Raw genomic sequence first — 14,581 nt, 5'->3', positions numbered from 1 at the left:
CACAGGCATCATTACTACAATGCTAGTTCAATCCAGTCCATGGGCTAAATTTGCAGTTAAATCAGAGCTACATTGTCCTACACGCCACTTGCAGAATTTCCGTTCAGCATTTGGATTTCTATTCTTCTTCTGTGCAGGTTATAAACAAGTCTACACGGCTGTGTGTACCTCGGTGACATTTTTTAAATGCTCTTGATGTTTGCCAGATCCTGAATGAGGCAATACAATTCTCTAATGACATCAGTACCACTACACAACTCATATTTGCAACGAAGTCACCAACAACTATGTGTTCATACAGCCCTCGTTGTAGAGTTTACACTACAAGCACATTCAGTCACTTGCACCTGTTTTGCAAGTTACAAAGTCAGTGAGGGTCACAGAAAACTGACATATTACCGTTCAGCCAGCGAGAATCGTACTGTTCTGTTCGGATGGGAAGCTTGTGACCCATTGTGCGGAAAATTGCTGAATCAGTCCCCATGTAGTCCACCTGCACCCCAGCATACAGCACCCCATCTGCAATATAAAATGTAGAATTTTATTTTATTCCAGCTGTGGGGAAAAAGGGTGACGTGCAAGGAACATTAAGGAACTCACCAATAATGGTGGCCATGTTGTCTTGCTTGGGATCATAAGGGCACCTCCCTTTTCCAGATTCATGAGAAGCTGGAATAATTCGGAATACATAGTCCTAGGAGAGAGAAGAACAGCGGTTTGTGTGGACATGAAAGCCAACATGGGCATGAACTAAACAGAATATCATAATAGTGTTTCACCTCTGATCCAACTAAAGTCTCAATGATTTGCAGCTTTCTAAAGAATCCTGCTACCAAATACAATACATTTTCAATTCCTCCATAAAATATAACTAAAAGATAGGTATGTGGTTGGGTTGGATGCATTCCCTGTAGTAAGCTCTGTCAATCACAAGATGGCGCTGCAATTCTTATACTGAAAGCAAAACCAAAAACTTCTTAAAATGTAACTAAATTTTCAACAAACTTCTGACATGTCATAGTGACATGTCAGAAGTTTTGATCGGTGAGGGTCCGAGCACTGAGACCCCCACCGATCACTAAAGCTCTCAGGTGAGCCGCTTGGTTTCTCTAAAAGCCGATGTAACTGTAAACGGACACAAATGAAAGATACCCGAGCGCTTCTGCAGCTTCGTTTTAGCGATTGGTGGGGGTCTCAGTGCTCGGACCTCCACCGATCAAAACTTCTGATATGTCACTATGACATGTCAGAAGTTTGTTGAAAGTTTAGTTACCCTTTAAGATAACACAGTAAGGCTTCATTCACACGACTGGGTGTCAAATTGGCTGTGAAAAACTGCAGTTTTTCACAGGCGATTTGCACCCGTGCGGGACCCGTTTTCATGGATCCCTCATCGACTTGTCTATTGAGGGATCCGGGAAAGCGGGCAAAAATAGGACATGTCCTATTTTTTCCGGGGCCGTTTAAACAGTCCATTAAAAAAACGGCTGTGTGTATAGCCCCATAGACATGCATTGAGTTTAATCCAGCCGTGTGACAGGCGTTAAAAAAACAACAAAAAACACGTTAGTCACACAGCCGATTATCCCGGCCGTCTGAATAGGACCTAAATAAGCTAAGTAAAAGGGTAATGGCTCTGTTCATACTGGCATTACGGTTCTGTTCACGATGTCCATTATGGCTTTATGGCATAGTTTGCTTTACTAATCTACCCAGTAAAGAAAAATAATCCATTACAAAATGGATTGATCCTTTAAAAAAGGAAACCATGAACATTTCTATATGGTACTAATGCCTTTCTGACTCTTTGTATTGTATTGATTGTATATTGGTACGTGTTTTGTACAACAAAAGTTTTTAAAATAAAGCCTACTAAAAAAAAAAAAAAAAAAAAAAAAAAAGGAAACCATGACACAAGTGAGAACAGAGCCTAAGGTCACGTTCACACGTTGAGAATTACATGCAGATTTAGGTGCAGATTCTGGGCCTAAATCCTCATCAAATCAGCTGACATTTCGCATCCAATGCAAGTCAATGGGGTTTTTGTAGCCCCGTTCACATGCTCTGGAAAAAATCTGTGCAGAACAATGGTTGCACTGTGGAGTTTAAAATCTGCAGCATGTTTATAATTGGGGTGTAACATGATGAAAAACTGCAGATTAGCTCCATCGAATTTCAATAAAGCTAATCCGCATGTGGATCTGTTGGCATATCTGCGGCACAAATCAGTTTCAACCTTGGATCTCTGTCGCAGATTTTCTGACACGTGTGAACATACTCTAAAAGTCACTAATAATATAAGAATGAATGTAAAATTTCTTTGAGATTTCTAGACATGTCTAGTTGACTTTTGACTAACCACTGCTAGAAAAGAAATTAAATTACTCAAACCGGAAGAATCTATTATATATGTTAAACTAGCAGATAAGTGTTATCACTTGTCTCTCACACTGATGGTGCTTTACTGAACTTGTCACATTTCTCACCTCTGATCTCCAGCCCCGGTAGATAAGGATACATTGAGGCTGATATGCACCTGTCCCACAAGAGTAGAGATGTGTTCGGTTCAGCGGCTGAATAACACGCAAATAATTGGCGCACTCATCCTATGGGATATGTATGATAGGAGAGGAAATAAGACAACAGAACATGAAGTATATATTTTAAAGTTGGAATGAATGACACATTATAAACATATTGTGTGTGGCCTGTTCTCACTGATCAATCCAGAAATAAAGGGCCGGACAGTCAGTGGGACACTTGCTTGTTCCGTCCTATGATTATAGGAAAGAAATGGCTCATTGCACAGAGATGTCCCGATATGCTGTAAATATGTGCAATATCAAAACCATCAGAGCTCTGGATATGCTCGATAACTCACTGCCCAATTATAGACCATTCATAGGACTGGGTTAAAATATCATTAGAAGGCAGTTTCAGGTAAAAGGATAATGCCCCCTTCCTTCACAATCTCTGACAAATAAGTCTTTCCAATATGTAGTGCCAACACAAAACATCTAGGGATGGGTAAAATGCGAGCCTAAAAATGGTGATCATTTGTCTTCTACTCGGACTGCACAACCTTTAGCAAATCCTGAACCATTTCTCCATTTGATACCCTAGAACATTTGCCACTTTTGTACTCCCCCTTCAAGGTATGGAGAGACTAAATATATGTAAATATTTCATAATGTTGCATTTAGTATCACTCCTCAGCTGCCTTGGAATATTGCTTTTCCGTGCCTCTTACATGAGATATATTGAAGCACAGTGCATTGAAGTTACACCGAGAGCCCATTTGGATTTTTTTTTATCTCTTTAAAGTGGATACAACTGCCTTTCCCCATAACATTATCCTAAGACGTCTGAGAGAATTAACCACAAAGTAATGTGAAGCGGCTCTACGCATTTGCAGCAGAGAACGTGCGATGGGCACTCGAGTACAGTAAAGGACAGACTATTATACTCACTGCTCGTCCCCTTCCAGCCATCAGACATTCTTTTTGCCGATTTGGGGCAGCTGGCCAATGAATCTGACAGGAGAAAAGAGAACAGTCACTAATAATCTTACAAACATGGACTTGGAGGGGCTGATGCACTCTATAAGAATTACTGGCACCTACATAAACAGGACTCTATGGTCTAAGTGTCATAGAGATGTAACTCAGTCCTTTGCACAAGTCAGTTTTGCTTTCTACCTGTTATTGGGATTCAGACGTATCACATCTAATGCTAAGAGTAATGTTCTGACATCTTGCTTTGACTTCGGAAACTGATATACGTGACTAGAAAACTACCACAATGCAAGATAATCTAATCAAAACGGATATAGGTAATACATGGAGTCGATATCCTGTGTGGCCACCTCCCCCCACGTTCAGAGTAGCCCAGGATTAGTCTCTCTCATCTAAGTTTGAATGTCACCACATTATGCAACAAGACGAATCTTGCGGGTTGGTTCACACATTGTAATAGAGCAACACAATAAATCATAGAAAAGGCGAAAACTCCCTTAATTTCTTTTACTAAAGTACAAGCAAAGAAAAAGGACACTAAAAATGATTGAACATGATCTATATATACTATGAACATGCTGTCCGATCCCTCTGTCCTATCTAGATGTATCCAGGATTCAGACACGGAATGAAACTCTTGAGCCATGGTGCAAAAACATAGGATCACCACCTGACAGGCGACAACTCTGTCACATTACATCAGGCTGTAGAAGATCAATATACAACATATAAATCAAGTACAGAAACATTTTGGATTATTGGATATTGTGAACCTTCAGACATCTATGTGTAAATAATACACACTCACAGACACACACACACACACACACACACACACACACGCACACGCACAAGTCTTCTAGCAGCTCCCAAAAGATCACGACTGGGGCTCAAGCATCAGCACGTCGCTAAAGTCCCTGACATGTCTTGACCCCTAGTGTGAGTTGTAAGATGACCACAGAATGCTGCCGTATTTCATACATTCTGGACTGTGGACATTGCAGATCCATGGCATATAAAAATAGAAATACGTGGGAAAAATCTGTGCAGATTTCTGACATGCATTTCCCTTAAAATTCACGGCAGATTTTCTTTAGCCCCAAAATCCATTGTGTGAACATGCTCACTAAATTCTATTCTAGACTTACAGTGCTGGATTAAAAGGACCTTTACTGTAATCATATATTACCCTGATAAGACATTGTCGCATTACATACAGAGCTGCAGTTGCATAATTTCTTATGTAAGGCCTAGTTCACACAGAGTTTTTTTACGCTGATTTTGACACGGAAACCGTGTCAGAATCCGCGCCAAAAGAATGCCCGAAATCGCTCCCATTGATTTCAATGCGAGGCAAAAGTGTTTTTTTTTCCCCCAAGCGTCCTTTGACAGATCGCAGGAAAAAAAGCAGCATGTGCTTTCTTGCCGGGGTTCCATGTCTGACGTCCCATTGAAATCAATATATGGAGGCAGAAAAAACCTGCGGCGAAAAAGCACAGAATTCCCTGAAGGTATTTTGGGGTAGATTTTTTTTGCAAGCAAAAAAGCTCTGTGTGAACTAGGCCTAATATCTGGGGCCCATAGTTGGGGCCCGGTTGTGACGGCTACCTTCACTCTCTCACTAACTGCATACATCTATTTCTATTACGGCACTTGCTACCATCTATTACGATGCAGCATTCTACAACTCTCACAACCCAGATGGTTGACAAGACTTCAACCAGAAATAATTATTTTAATATTGCACCCTTGATATACTCAAGTGAACATAATTAACATGTCTTCCAATAATTTATTACTGCACAAACTTATGGTGTCTCCATTTAAAAAAAATGATATATATTTATATACATAATATTGCAGTCAAAGCATACAGACTACTATGTTAACCTTGAGGTGCCCTAACAGAAAGGGGATCATTTACAGTCTTTGGGATTAGTGGGAATCTTTATTTCAGATTCCTCATTCTGTTATAACAGCAGCCATGAGTAGATAAAATGTTATATTTCTGAACATTTTTAGTGTCTTGCATATAATATTCCTCAATTCCTGGGCTTACAATTAAGGGTTCACGATTGATGTTGCCAAGGTCCATTGACACCAGGTAGTCACGGCTTCCAACGTACATCCTGTCCTGATCCTGGTCTAGGAGGAGAATCCTATAGTCACTGGTGTTAAAGCCGAAGCTGAAGAAACGAGCAGTGCGAGACTCCATGAGTTCTACAGAAAGGGGCAAAAAAATAAACATTATGTGCAAAAATGGATTTGAGAATTCATGCAAGAAAATTTAGAGAAATATAAATTGCATTTCTACACATGTAAAATAATCCGATGCACATACAAAAAGGAGACATGGTAATGTACAGCCACCCATACACCCTACATAAAGAACAAGAGATGCGGTACCTTCCAATCCTCCATTACTCTACATACAAGAGATGCGGTACCTTCCAATCCTCCATTACTCTACATACAAGAGATGCGGTACCTTCCAATCCTCCATTACTCTACATACAAGAGATGCGGTACCTTCCAATCCTCCATTACTCTACATACAAGAGATGCGGTACCTTCCAATCCTCCATTACTCTACATACAAGAGATGCGGTACCTTCCAATCCTCCATTACTCTACATACAAGAGATGCGGTACCTTCCAATCCTCCATTACTCTACATACAAGAGATGCGGTACCTTCCAATCCTCCATTACTCTACATACAAGAGATGCGGTACCTTCCAGTCAGTGGCGTAACTACCGCTATAGCAGCCATAGTGGCTGCTACGGGGCCCGCAGCATGAGGGGGCCCATGCCGCCCGCCGGCACGGGCCCCTTCATGTCTTTGTTTTATTTGTTTGGGTGGGGCGATATATGGCACTATCTACAAGGGGGGCTGTGTGGCACTATTTATAAGGGTGAGGTGGAAAGCACTATCTACAGGGGGGGCTATATAGCACTGTCTACAGGGGGGGCTGTATAGCACTGTCTACAGGGGGGGCTGTATAGCACTGTCTACAGGGGGGGCTGTAGGGCACAATCTATAGGAGGGCACTATCTACTAGAGGAGGCTGTGTGTGGCACCCAGGGGAGGAGGGGCCCAGTCAAAAGTTTGCTATGGGGCCGTGTTTCGCCCCTGCTTCCAGTCTTCCATACACTCTACCAACAAGAGATGCGGTACCTTCCAGTCCTCCATACACTCTACATACAAGAGATGCGGTACCTTCCAGTCCTCCATACACTCTACATACAAGAGATGCGGTACCTTCCAGTCCTCCATACAGTCTACATACAAGGGATGTGGTACCTTCCAGTCCTCCATACACTGTACATACAAGAGACGCGGTACCTTTCACTCGTCCGTTCACTCTACATACAAGAGGTGTAAACCACTCAGTAGTCCAAAATAAAAATATGCTAATCATAGTCCTCACCTGAGAACGCTCTAAATAACATAGAAACCCTAGAATAACTAACAGCATGTTAACAAAGCCCAATATCCCATGAAAAAATAGAATAGTCTTAATTAAATACATACAGATTATAAAACATACAGTTGATGGATCACCCTTGAATACCATAGAAGGCATGTCCAGCATACAGTGTTTCTGGGACTGGTCTATTACAGAACATAACATGTGACTAACTAGAGCAACAATCCCACATGTGTAAGGATAACATGGAGTCTCACTTCCCCTGCAATGCCAAGAACCATAGACCTATAATATGCCCAATACAAATAAAGTGACATGTGCAACATCCACCCAAAAGGGCAGGGTAACTACAATCAAGTAACTACAAGGTGGCTTACTCTGATGGAGGAATGCTGAAAGAAAAGGTGCTCCAGTGGGCATATCATAGGTCTATGGTTCTTGGCATTGGAGGAAGCAAGCCTCTATGTTATCCAGACACATGTGGACTTGTTGCTCCAGTTAGTCACGTGTCACTGTATGCTGGACATGGAAATGATCCATCAACTGTACGTTTTTAACCTTTATGTATTTAATAAAGATTATTCGATTTTTTTTCATGTGATACAATAGATGTGGTACCGTACAGCTTCCAATAGATTATACATAGAAAATTGAGGTACTGTATAGCCACCCACACAATCTTCAAATTAAAGATGAGGTACCGTACAGTCGGCAGAACACTCAACATAAAGAACAAGAGACGAGGGACCCTACCACCGCCCATACACTCTACAAACAAAATGTAAGAAGCATTATTATGTAATTGTACATAAAGAATTATTTATATATTTTGTATCCAGTGGACAGACCGGATCTCATTGTCATAACCAAACACAACAGAAATGAACACATACCCCCCTAAAATAGAATGTACATTCCCCTTTAAAATCAAGGACATTTCTAATGTTGACAAGCTGAATGTATTGTTAGACAGACCTATACATCATAAAGATCACAATCTCTGCCCTCTATGCAATATTAATTTTTACCTAAGAATTTAAAATAAATTATTCATGTCGATACGGGTCTACTGACTGAGGTGTTTAATCATAATAACATTAGGAGCAGGCAGCTGGCATATAACAGGGAATAAATACTGAGCTATGTTAAAACTGCTAAAATAGAAGCCAACAGCTATACTCACTCTGATAATGTGGAGCAATCCATTAGCCGAAATATGTGCGCCTCACTGTAAGTAACATATACCTAAGCTCTGGGATTGAGATACACAAGTCACTTACATCTACTAAACAAATTCCTCCAATATCCCCTGAGGTCTTATAAATTGATTCCCTGAAGTGTGATCCAATCTCAGATTAATTCTATTTAGTCCTTCAATCCCGTATTCTGCTCCCGGGCCGCTGTGCTGGAACAATCTGAGTTTCAAGCTGGATTCCTCTGGTATCACAATTACCTGGTGTAATGTTCTTCAGTAACTCACACTTATGCACTACTACTAGTTCATAACCCAGCGGAATCACTAGATTATTGTGTAATTTAGCCGAGTGTAAGTCAAATTATATTGATGTGGTTATCAGGGAGCCTGGCTGAACAGCACGATCCTAATGCTTTGAATTGCCACCTGCATATCCCAGTTGAATAATGACCCCGTACAAGTGGTGTGGTGGCTATTGTCCAGCCCGGATTTATTCAATACCTGATGAAATCCTATCCAAAAACAGGATCAGATTCTATTTATGGATCTTGGTGGTGCTTAAACTAACATTCGATCTGTTTGGACGAAATGATCAACCAAAAACATAACATGGACCAAGATGAAAACTGGTGCAAAGTGGGATTATTACTTTAAAAGCGTTCTTTAAAGCTCATGTAAGAAACTGTATGTGAGATTCTGAATGACAGGAAATATTGTTTTATTAGTGGGCAGAAGTATCATTCAAACATTGTGACTATCAGAGTCCTGTGTTAGTATTGTCAAACATCATTTTCACAGACACACAAACATTTGTGTCATGAAAATATTGTTTCAAAGTGTTGATTGCTCTTCGCAGTGGTCTCCTAACATAAAACTGTGGCACACATTTGTGTCTGTAAAACGAACATTTTACAATGCTGATGGCTTTGTGTATAAATAGCACGCCTTACATGGTTATTGTACTTCTTGCCAACTTAATAAAGGGTCTCTGTAAATCAACATTAGAGACATCTTCATTTATTAATAAAATATTTGTGATCTGTCAATCATAATGGTGAATGTGGTTGAATTCACACATGGAGTATTTGTTGCAGATTTGTGAGCCAAATCCAGAAGTGGATCCAGGAGGAAAGAGAAGTAGAAGTTCTTCCTTTATATTTCCAATCCTTTTTGAAACCACTTCAGGCTTTGGTTCAAACATCTGCATAAAAATCTGCAACAAATACGCAATGTGTGAATCCAGACTACGAGGTTGTCAAAGCACTGCCCTCCTGACACTAGAACTACGAGGTATGGATTTTATCTGGTTCTCCAGTGGCTTCTCTCCCTCCCCACCCCTACAACAACAAAAAAATCTGACTTTCATATTCCACCTCTTTTCCTTCCATGTACTGTTTACAATGCTCGTACCAACAAAGTTGGATTTGTTTTTTCTTCCAAACTGGCAAATGTAAAAGAGCACGAAGCACTTGAGAAAACAAGTAAAATAAGATTCTTGGAATTTATTACTCATACAAGGTTACTAGAGAACTGCATACATGTATTTCTATGAGATCTACAAGTATAGGGAAATGCTAAAATTGGGGCATGCACTGTTGTTCAAACAAGAATATGCTCAGGAACTGGTCTGATTTAGTAATTGATAGTGTGTGGCTATACAATAACCAGCATTAAAAAAATAAAAATCTATTTTAGTTTATTTTCACCCATCTGGTTGACAGATGAGAGCAATCTGTTTATACAGCTGAATGCACGAACAAATCACCACATTATCATCAAATGTCAGCGACAGGGATCGATAGATAAAATTATGGGCAGAATTAGAACAAATCCAGACTCAGTAGCGCGTGAACAGATTTACTTCTATTCAGTCCTGTAATTTATAGAAAGATCTTAATTGTATGAATTGTGTGGGGAACCTGTCACCAGCATTTCACCTATTGGGCTCTACTCACCCCTCGCTGGCCGCTGCGGTCAAAAGTTCATTGCCCTTATCCCCTCTCCTAAACTTCTCCTCCGACCGTAAATAACGGTCTGCAAACATTTTGCGGCTTTTATGGTAATAATCCGACATTCTTCCTCTTCTTATGCACGCCCACCGCCAAATACTGTGCTCACGTCTGTGATCGCGCACATGCACCCGTCATATATGGTCCGACAGCCTTCCCTGCTTCGTCCGTGCCTCAAATCTAGTTACTGCACATGCTCCTCTATGGTGTCCTGTTGTGCACACGCACCAAAACAAGATATCGATGGTGCAAGCGCGGGATTTCGGATGTGCTGGGGGTGGGTGAGGAGAGGTCAATTAAAAGTAAGGAGGTGAGGGTAACTCAGAAAGGCTTGATGAATGAAGATATGACTCTTATGCTCATTAGCATACGGCACAGGAACACAAAAAAACGAAATACTAAAAGTTACAGAGACTACTTAGAAGATAATTATAGGTTACATAAAAATGATTTTTCAACCAATTCCACCAAGTATTGCTGGTTTCATAGGTGAAATGCTGGTGACAGGTTCCCTTTAAGGTTGTCTTCTAAGGAAAACCCTTCTCATCTTGCAGGTCCCTCCTTTTCTTAGCACAAGTACTTTCCTGGCTGGGAGTCCCTGTAAACAGCTTCTATCTGCAGTCCATGGTATCCATAGTCGAAATGTCAGTTTTCTTTGCAAAAAATAAACAAAGCTTTACAAGGCTCCCATTAAAAGTCAATAAAGTCTTTGCAACCCAAAATGCTATTTACACTAAGATATGCAATAATAAAGGTCAACAAACCTCATCCACGAAAAGATGTGGATTTCACCCATTCTCTCACTCTGGAGGACCCCTCATGTCCATGCATTAGAGACAGTCCATTGATTGTCAGGGTGTGTTCACACGGCCTATTTTCAGACGTAATTCGGGCATTTTACGAATCGAATTACGTCTGAAAAGACGGCTCCATTACGCCGACAAACATCTGCCCACTGCTTGCAATGGGTTTTACAGTGTTCTGTTCAGACGAGGTGTAATTTTACGCGTCGCTGTCAAAAGACGGCGCGTAAAAAGACGCCCGTGAAAAAGAAGTGCATGTCACTTCTTGGGACATTTTTGGAGCCGTTTTTCATTGACTATTGAAAAACAGCTCCAATTACGTCCGTAATGGACGCCGCGATAAACGTGAGTACTTGCAAAAACGTCTGAAATTCAGGAGATGTTTTCGCCTGAAAACAGCTCCGTAATTTCCGACGTATTTTGCGTATGCGTGTGAACATACCCTCATAGGCACCATGTGCTGCCAGGTTCTCACACGGATTACAGCTGATCATTGGGGGTTCCAACAGCAGGACAACCAAAAGGATTGCAATGTGAACGACCACTTCAGTATGTCTCAAGTTAAAATGGATGGGAGTAAGAAGATATGGACCTGTTTCCTCGATCAGATTTCTACAATATTGTTTATTTTGGGATCTTGCTAAAAAGTCTGGGAAATCAATAGGGTGAGGCTGGTAATCAAGACTCTGAAATTTGCAAGCGATAGTGGGAAGTGCTGAAAAAAAGACAGGACAGTCCGGTTGCCTTGCTCCTTCGGAACGAGTTTGGATGTCGTACGGTTGCATCAGCAACTGGGCCATCCTGTCTGACACGTCATCTGCCGCTATCACATTTGTGTAGAGTTGGCCATACACATGCTGCGCCTGAATGTTTATTTAATAAAACCACTTTTTGGGGAAAAAAGTGGTTTTATTTTTACTGTAAGGTTTTTTTTTGGTTTTTTTTCATAAACTTTATTTAAAGGTTTTGCTTTTTTTTTTTGTCCCACCAGGGGACTTCACCATGCGATCTGCTGATCGCTTATATAATGCTTTGGTATACTTCGTATGCCAAAGCATTATTGCCCGTCAGTGTAAAACTGCCAGGCAATCTATTAGGCCATGCCTCCAGCATGGGCTAATAGGCGGATGCTGAAGGCAGACCTGGGGGCCTTTGTTAGGCCCCCGACTGCCATGGAAACCCAACGGCGCCCCACGATTTCTTTGCGGGGGCGCAGTTTGCTTGACAGAGAGAGCTCCCTCCTCAGGTCAAACACCTTAGAAGCCGCTGTCGCTTTTGACAGCGGCATCTGATGGGTTAAACTGCCGGAATCGGAGCGCTGTGTATAAGAGCCGTGCTCCTGCCGCTAATCGTGTGGGTACGCTGGCAGTACCCACCCGATCAGAGGAACTAAGGGCCTGTTCACATCAGCGTTGGCTTTCCGTTCCAGTGTTTTAATGACTGAATCAATAGCGCAGTCGAGTGCGCTATTGATTCCGTCGGAGAAACGGAAACCTGCCGGAATGGTGACCAACGGAAACCATTAGCAATGTTTCCGTCACCATTGATATCAATGATGACGGAAACGAAAGCTGTGGTTTCAGTTTGACTTTCCGTTGCAGAGCTCACCCGAAGGAAACCTCAGACGGAACCCCGGAATGGAAAGCCAACGCTGATGTGAACAGGCCCTAACACCTGCTGGTGACGGATATATCCGTCGCTCGTCGTTAAGGCTACGTTCACATCTGCATCAGGGCTCCATTCCGTCTGAGCTTTCCGTCAGAACGGAACCCTGACAAACAAATGGAAACCATATATTTCCGTTTGCATCATTATTGATTTCAATGGCGACAGATCCGATGCAAATGTTTTCAGTTGGTCTCCATTGGGCAAGGGTTCTGCCGTTTTGACAGAAGCAATAACGTAGTTGACTATTTGCACAGAATCGATCACCAGATCCGCCGCCAAATCAATGGTGATGCAAACGGAAACCTATTGTTTTCCGTTTGTTTCAGTCAGGGTTCCGTTCTGACAGAAAGCTCTAATGGAACGCCAGAAAGGAGCCCTGACGCAGATGTGAAGGAAGCCTAAATGTGGAGAGGGAAATATGTTGCAGCAGTTTGTCTCCTATAGGAACAAAGGGTTGATCCCCTGGATATCGGCAGAGTGGTCTTATTGTTATCTTATGTGTATGGCCAGCTTAAAGTGTAGCTAAATGTTTAACAAACTTCTGACAGGTCATAGTGACATGTCAGAAGTTTTGTTTGGTAGGGGTAGAAAGTCTATGAGCCCGTACTCCGATACATTTATTTCCGGAAAAAGCTGAACAGAACCGAAGCGGCTGAGTGCCCTCACACGAGCGCTTCAGCTGCTTCGGTTTAGCAATTAGTGGGGGTCTCAGTGCTCAGACCCCCAACAATCAAAACTTTTGACATGTCAGAAGTTTGTTAAGCGTTTAGCTACACTTTATCGATTAGTAACTTTTCAGTTAAACTTTAAACATCTATAAATTTGCCGTATATCTTGGTGTGTCACCTCAAATAACTAACAAGTTCCCCCCCAAAAAAGTAGCATTTCGAACTATATGCACTAATAAAACTTAAATATTTTTGCCTTTAATCTAGACTGTTGATTTATTTAATCTTAGTAAATGTAAAAATAAACAATTTAGGCAAGATCCAAATTTGTACACGTGTAAAATGTTTGGGAAAATCCGTACACTTGGGGCCAGGAAAATCAAGATTAGATCTATAAAAATAAACAACGGCTATCTTTATAATGAGAATGTAGCTGAGAATTAGATTCACATGCTCGTTCACCACAGATGCCAGCTTGTTCCCATATCATTATAACGGAATTATCTACATAACTATATAGTGGAAATAATTCTCACTACACATTGGGCACATTAAATATACACCGATCAGCCATAACAATAAAACCACGTGCCTAACATTGTGTAGATCCCCCTCATGCTGCCAAAACAGCTGTGACCCGTATAGGCATGAACTTCACAAGACCTCTGAAGGTGTCCGGTGGTATCTGGCACCAAGACATTAGCAGCAGATCCTTTAAGTCGAGAGGTAGGACCTTCATAGATCAGACTTGTTTTCCAGCACATCCCACAGATGCTCGACTAGATTGAGATCTGGGGAATTTGGAGACCAAGTCAACACTTTGAACTCTTTTTCAGGTTTCACAAACCATTTCTGAACAATGTTTGACGCGTGGCTGGGGCATTATCCTGCTGAAAGAGGGCACTGCCATTAGGGAAATCAGCTACCATGAAGGAGTGTACTTGGTCTGCAACAATGTTTAGGTAGGAGGTACGTATTAGCCCTTATTCAGACTAACGTTGTATACGTCCGTGTGCTGTCCATTAAAACACGGACCTATGCAATTCAATGAGGCTATTCAGACATGCGTGATTTTTCACGCAGCGTGTTTCCGCTGTGTGAAACTCACTGCATTTCTTATTCTAGTCTATGTTTGCGGACCACGCACCCATTGAAATCTATGGGTGCGTGAATATCACGGATAGCACACTGATGTCATCTGTGTGCTCTCCGTGTTTCACGCAACAGCTGCTACAGAAATGCAGAGGAAAAAAAATGCGCACAAACATTGACATAAAAAACTGATGCAACACG

The 14,581-nt window shown here is 41.5% G+C and overlaps 1 protein-coding gene across 2 annotated transcripts in view; it reads right to left on the bottom strand.

Moving 5' to 3' along the window:
* Positions 1 to 14,581, bottom strand: part of LOC142659298 (semaphorin-3F-like) — a 124,414-nt gene that overhangs the window by 39,468 nt on the left and 70,365 nt on the right. For both annotated transcript variants that reach the window (XM_075835286.1, XM_075835288.1), the window contains 5 exons: positions 5,575 to 5,735; positions 3,471 to 3,533; positions 2,487 to 2,606; positions 601 to 694; positions 400 to 519 (listed from right to left, as the gene is read on the bottom strand). In XM_075835286.1, coding sequence (XP_075691401.1) covers positions 400 to 519; positions 601 to 694; positions 2,487 to 2,606; positions 3,471 to 3,533; positions 5,575 to 5,735 — 558 coding nt within the window. The remainder of the gene's footprint in view (positions 1 to 399; positions 520 to 600; positions 695 to 2,486; positions 2,607 to 3,470; positions 3,534 to 5,574; positions 5,736 to 14,581) is intronic.

This window comes from Rhinoderma darwinii, chromosome 8 (assembly GCF_050947455.1).
Source record: "Rhinoderma darwinii isolate aRhiDar2 chromosome 8, aRhiDar2.hap1, whole genome shotgun sequence".
NCBI lineage: Eukaryota > Metazoa > Chordata > Amphibia > Anura > Rhinodermatidae > Rhinoderma > Rhinoderma darwinii.
Note: the sequence above shows the minus strand (reverse complement) of the source record. Positions and strands in the feature narration are given on the sequence as shown.